General features: G+C 34.6%; 1 protein-coding gene across 1 annotated transcript; it reads left to right on the top strand.

The window, feature by feature from the left end:
• Positions 1 to 4,480: 4,480 nt before the first annotated feature.
• LOC128226237 (oocyte zinc finger protein XlCOF6-like) lies at positions 4,481 to 5,281 on the top strand. The gene is made up of 2 exons (XM_052936124.1): positions 4,481 to 4,623; positions 5,002 to 5,281. The coding sequence occupies exons 1-2, from the start codon at positions 4,481 to 4,483 to the stop codon at positions 5,279 to 5,281; spliced, it is 423 nt and encodes a 140-aa protein (XP_052792084.1).
• Positions 5,282 to 6,563: the final 1,282 nt, after the last annotated feature.

Below are 6,563 nucleotides of genomic sequence, written 5' to 3' on the forward strand. Positions count from 1 at the left end.
GTAGTTGAATATTCGCTAATAGCCAACTAGAAATGTTTGGATATCAAACCGGCAAATGTAGAAAATATACTCAAATAAAACGGTGTTTGTCAGGAGACATATGTGTGCATGGATAAAAAAATTGACATGTGATATTTTCAATCATAAAACAGGACAAAATCTAATCCCCACGTACCAACTGGTTGGTAGTAAGATATTCGCAAAGAATAGCTAAATATCAACATCAACATCTTACAACTATGGAATTGAGCATTTGGATCCCAGGCTGGCAACTAGCAGGTAGTTGAATATTCGTATAACAAACTACCAACTAGCAGGTAGTCTGACATTCGAATCGCCAACTACCAACAACAAACTACCTCCCGACTTTACCGTCAGTGCATTTCACCATGTTAACCATAAATAACATATGTAGGAATTTCACTGTTAAAAATCTATTTTTGTTGATATTCCAGAAATAAGTTCACACGAAAGTGTACCTAGCTCTTCATTTCCGTATACTAGAATAACAATGACATCATTGAAATCTTCCCATCAGTGTGTCTCTATGGTTTTACAAAAACTAATGCCGATCTATGCATGTAGTTCAGTTTCAATAGATTGCGACGGTACACGTTCCTGTTGTGAGAACCTCTGAATGACTGATTCGACGAGGGTCCGAACATCTGTACTGAAGCAACACAAGAATGATGTCAGAACCATGCCTTGCAGTGAAACTAATACGCTTACCAGAACACTTGATATATCATCTCTTTCTTCCGAGGTTCCAGACAGGGTATAATGCACAAGTCTAGCTACCAGAAGTATCGTTACAAAGCCGAAATAAAAGCAATTCCCTATTGTTTCAAGGTATAAACGCCTATACCTGGAGCTTGATTTCATAAGTTGGGAATGTTTGAAAATAAATGTAAACGAGCGTATTAAGGAGAACAGCGTTACTATTGTGCACAAAGTAATTGGCGCCAAGACGATCCAAACGAAGGGCTGTAGGTCGTAATGTGTCCAGCACTTTTCTGTCTCACCATAGATGGCTGTAACCGTCCAAATAACAACAGGAATAGACGGCAGGCCCCATCCAACTAAAACGTATGGCACGTACTCTACAGTTCTGACCTGGCCCGTTCTGATAACAGACTGCTGAAAGTGAGTCTGAATAAGAAACCAGAGGGAACTGGTTGATGATGAGTACAATAATACTGCTACAAGTATTTCGCAAAATGGACTTTTTACTATGAAAGACGACGGCCACACCAGCCCAATGACGTTTAAGAGTCCGGCCGTGATCTCCATACACACAGAAGACAAAAGATTCCTCCATATTTTAAAACTCTGTGATTGATGTACATCAAACGGAAGCTTCCACTGTATGATGATTAGCACGATAACGATACACACTATAGATAGTAACATTAAGACGATGTGTGCGACAGCATAACCTGTAAGTGTATATTTTAAAAGGGGTTTGTCGATATTCGTGTCGTCAACATCACTGTCATCGTGTTTTACACCAAACACATTTTTAATGAACGAAAGGTGTTCAATGCATTCCGTATAATCGCTGTGACCAAATCCTTCCCACTCATTGGACAACACCCATTCGCCATTAAGCCCACACTTCCTTTGGACATGTTTGTCTGTAGCTGCCCCAAAGATTGAGGGGCAATGTTGCCTAGCTATGTCACCTGGCGGGGTTGGCGGCCAACAAAGAATCGTATCCCAGGTGACATTGCAGAAGTTGAACGGAATTTCCGAGGTGACGTTCTGGGCACAGTCCTCAGAGGTAGCGATGTAACGCCATGCATCCGCGAAAGCTTTAAACATGGCTGGTGTTGTAAGGATAATAACAATATTATATCTTGGTGACCATCTGGCGCACAAGCGCATGAGCATGTAAATCCTCCAGTCGACTATAACTGTTTGTTCCTGAAGTAAATATTCAAACGATTTTTTAAAAATAAGGTCGATCTATGTCTTTCTTTTATGAAATTCTATTACGCATGGCAATACGGGTTACGAGTCGAAATGTTCTGAGAGAATCTCCCGTGATTTCCATTAACATCATTTCTAAGATTTCTTTCAATAACCCTCCTTTTATGTTGGAGCATGCTTGTGTCTTACGTTTTAATTTATACCATTAGATACCCATTAAGTTAAAGGGGAAGGGACTCATAGGATTATACTAGCTTTAGCAAAGGAAATAAAACTGGATGACCTTCTATTTTTTAAAACAAATTTTGGAATGGAAAAGATTGTGAAATGTTCAAACCTAAAACAATTGTTCATTATTCCGTTTCAAATTGTTGTTTGGCAAAATAATGTGAAAAATATTTTCCTCATAACAAAAACATATGCAATAGGACATCGACATAACGTCTGTAGGATAATATTAGCTTTTGCAAAGTGAAATAAAACTGGACGAACTTTAGAATGGTAACGATCGTAAAATGTACAAATCACATACACATCCTTTCGTTATTCCATTTTCGAATTGTTGTTTGGTAAAATGCTGTAAAATAGTCTACTCATTATGAAAACATATGCAATATGGCATCAACACAACGGTTAAATGAAGTCAGAAAGGAAAAATGTTTTAGCATGATGCTCTTTGTAGGCATTGTTTTGAAGAGTTATTATTCATTCTCATTTCACATCTGTTTCCATGGAACTACGATTTATTTTCACATTAATAATTCAAATGTGCCTGCGTTTTCAAAACATAACAACAATTTATTAAATACACTTATCATGTCACATTTTAGTTATTATACGAAGTACATTCTTTAATATATTTTGAAGAAAAAAATCAAATACAAATTATTAACATATCAAATAACAAGCATATCGTAATTACACTTTAGTATAAGAATAATCAGAAGAAGACATTGGCTCACCTTCAGAATCCAATGGCAATGCTCAGAAGCCGTACGTCGCAATGAGAAGATCTGCTCTTTGACATTCTTTATATCTGAAAAGCTATATACAGGATCACGCACATATTATGTAGTTTGCCACAACTAAACGTCAGTTTATTTCTATTTTCTAGATTTTAGACCCGCATGATACACTTGTTATTTTAAGTTTATTTGATATGAAGCAGATGAAAGCCCGCAGATTTAGAAATAATTGAATCATGGGAATTCAGGGCAGTTTTGATTTTGACATGAATATGGCCAAGACATTTAGAATTTCCGAAAGATATATTCTATTAAAGGGAAATAAATTGCCATTATATATAGCGTAGTTCATATTTTTGCTACGGTTCTATATTGTTGTTCAGCAAATACATGAATGGTTTAAAACACCCCCATTGTGTTTATAGTTTGTTTCATTTCAGTCAACTTCGAACAATAATCTTTTTTTATTGCAGTGAAAAAAATTCGGCCTCCAAATCATGCAGTTAAAATAGTCAAGCACCCATGTTGGTTAAATTCATAGTTAAACTATAAGAATGTGTGTATATATATATATTTGTAATTTACAAACAAGAAGATGGGTCCCATACCCTGTCTCAAGTTAAACCCTCCCCAGGGGCGTACCCGATTGCACTCCCGTGTACACTGGTATTTTATGAGGTTTTTATATTTTTACATTTTTATCACATTTGGTCGTTCGAGTACATTATATTTTGCTATCATGTATGTTTTTAACATCATTATAATAAAACCTACATTCAAAAGCAAAAAGATACTAATCTTCGAGCACATTCCATAAATTTTTCTGAATAAGTAAGTAAATATTATACGACATTAAGTAAATTCTTGATGATTATTAATGGGCGGACGAGCCCTTCTTAATTATTATTTTTTTTTTACTTCAGGTTATATAACTATTACTTACACAGAATCAAAATGTCATTTACTCTTTGATACCGAAATTGCAGAGAAATATATTTAAAGTAAAAACAAAATATTCTGCTTTTAGTGGTATACGGAACCACGCCTGAACATTTAAGAAAAATAGAAACTGACTCCAAAATCTCATGCTAAAAGGACTCCAGCATAGCTATAGGGATAACTTAATCTTTAACCCTTTTGATGAATTGCGTTACTAACGCTATTTACAATCGTGAACTTCAAAAACAGGAGTTGAGCATATATTTGTTGAAGGGTTCCAGTCGTCAGTATCTCAGTTTTAACACTCCTAATGTTTTGCCACACTTTATTCGTCATAAAAACAAAAAGTGCATTTAACAAAAACATGAGTAAGTCCCTTTGCCAATAAAACGTTCTTGATTAAGGGCAAAATTCCCCGTGTCCTACGGTCATAAACATAAGGGTAAGTGAAGCACTTTATGTAGTATAACTTAGCTAGATAGGCCACCATTTTAGGATTTTAAGAAGCGTGTCTTTACACAAGACATATTTTGTTGATGATAGTGCCTTTACCGATGATGTACTTCTAACAAACTACAAAGTGTGTAATGTATTTTGCGAATGTAACCAAGTGGCGCTGAATTAATGAATGACTGTCTGTTTCAGTGATGTCATTTGTTTGCCGTGTTTGCGGGACTACACTGAAAACGGCATGGGGGCTGCGTCTGCATGAGCAGCGACATGACGGCCTAGGAAAGTACGCATGCTGCCAGAAGTCATTCCTCACCAAGGAAAGCTTGACACGACATATGTTAGTGTTTTGTACATATTTTCATGTTATGTATTGGACAATACATATATACACATTTATAATAGTATTTCCAAATGATTGCCCAGTGGTTGATACTATTTACATATACACCAACCTAGGGTGTGTTGAGTATTTATCAATAAAAGTTTGTTGGATGACCCTAAAATGAAGTTTGCAACTTTCGAAACAAATGCGATGTTTTAGAAATTAATATGGAAGTTGTATGTGTTCTTATAATTTATTAATTTTATTAATATCTGTTTTTGTATGGGGGATCTCGTATATTACAATATATTGAATAGATTATAAGAATATCAACTGTAAATATTTATGCTCATTACTGTTGAATCTATGTTGATGTGTTTTGTTCCTTCACAGGTGCAGCACTCACGGGGAATCAATGCAGTATGTCTGTACAAAATGCAAACAAGTGTTTGCCACACAGGCAGATCTTACACGACATCGGCGAAGAGAAGATGGTAACCTTGCTGAATGTAAATGTGATATCCGCGGGCTTTCTTTTACAGAAAAAAATGACCTTAAAGCCCACATGAACAGCCACACGGGCGAGAAGGGCTACACTTGCAAGGACTGTGGGAAAAGCTACCGCCATCGAAGCAGTTTATGTAAACACAGGTCTTTAAAACATTCAGAATAAAGATTGTGCTTTTGATTATGTTGTTTCGAAAAAAAAACAGTTGTGTGTCACCTTTTATTAACCATTATGATGAAATGGTTTTACTGGTGATCCTATATTATATAAATACCAACTGAAATGTATTTTTTCTGCTAAATTCAAACGGCAAAATGCAGTAGATAAAACATTACTCTTCATTAGTGTGTGCATTTACTCTCTATTATTTCAACGGAATATAGACACACTATTACCCAAAAACGCCTTTTAAAAGGTCTTAATTATTAAGAATTTAATCCATATGTTTTTTTCTTTTTCTCTCCGCTGATAAACCATTTCCTAATACTACATACAACTACATAAACTATATGAAGTCACTAGTTCTCCAAAATTTACACTTTGTTTGGCTGTAGTCAACTTATCATGCATGAACCTTTGTGATAAACCATTTATTTGGATATGAGTTTATGTAGAAATAATAGTTTCATGTTTACTTGATTTGTTATGTGATTACAGATGTGATTATATATGTGATTATTGGTGTGATTTAGTCAGACTTTCTGTGATCTTTTTATCGTTAATCATTTCTTTTTATGAGTGTGATAATCATTTTAGAATTATGATAATCTATGTTTTTTAGTAATTCTATTACAATTTTGTTAAAAACGAATGTGCCATACAATGCTGCTTTTTTATTCGAAGTACGGAACGTCTGTTGTTTTTGTTATTTTCTTCTTGTAATTATGCATCAGTATTATACAGGTATATAACATTGATCTCAGGTTATACTTTTTGATTTAAGATTTGATATTCTGTCGCAGTTTTGATATAAGTATATCATGACTCAGTTAATACTTGTCTAGTACTAGTCATAAAAGAATAAATGAAAAAGCTTGACATATCTTTAACTTTTTTACGGAAAATCATACCGAAGAATGAACAATTATAACGGAGATGTAGCAGTCATGCTTGACAAATTAACGTATATGCATTCGCATTAGTTTGCGTTATAATTGTTTATTCTTAAACTGCTTCTTGGTGAAGTTTTACATGATCCTCGATAGAGATAAGTACAGAAATACACTCTTGTAATGTAGTTTAGAAACATATAGAAATCAGTATGTAAAAGGCAGCACTCAACACCTATTTGTTAAAAGACTGCTGCGCTAAAACTGTTCTAGTAGCATGTACTTTGACATCAACGCAATTTATTTCGCGATATATTTATAATGGTGTATTTATATAATAAAATGTACACGTATAACACAAACACATGAACAGTTCTTAAAACGGTTATTGTGAACAG

The sequence above is a fragment of the Mya arenaria genome, chromosome 3, assembly GCF_026914265.1.
Source record: "Mya arenaria isolate MELC-2E11 chromosome 3, ASM2691426v1".
Classification (NCBI taxonomy): Eukaryota; Metazoa; Mollusca; class Bivalvia; order Myida; family Myidae; genus Mya; species Mya arenaria.

What these genes read in the sequence shown, in the direction of transcription:
- LOC128226237 (XM_052936124.1), top strand. Translation starts at nt 4,481, where the DNA reads ATGTCATTTGTTTGCCGTGTTTGCGGGACTACACTGAAAACGGCATGG. An exon ending in GAAAGCTTGACACGACATAT is followed by an intron (nt 4,624 to 5,001) that starts GTTAGTGTTTTG and finishes GTTCCTTCACAG; the next exon opens with GTGCAGCACTCACGGGGAAT.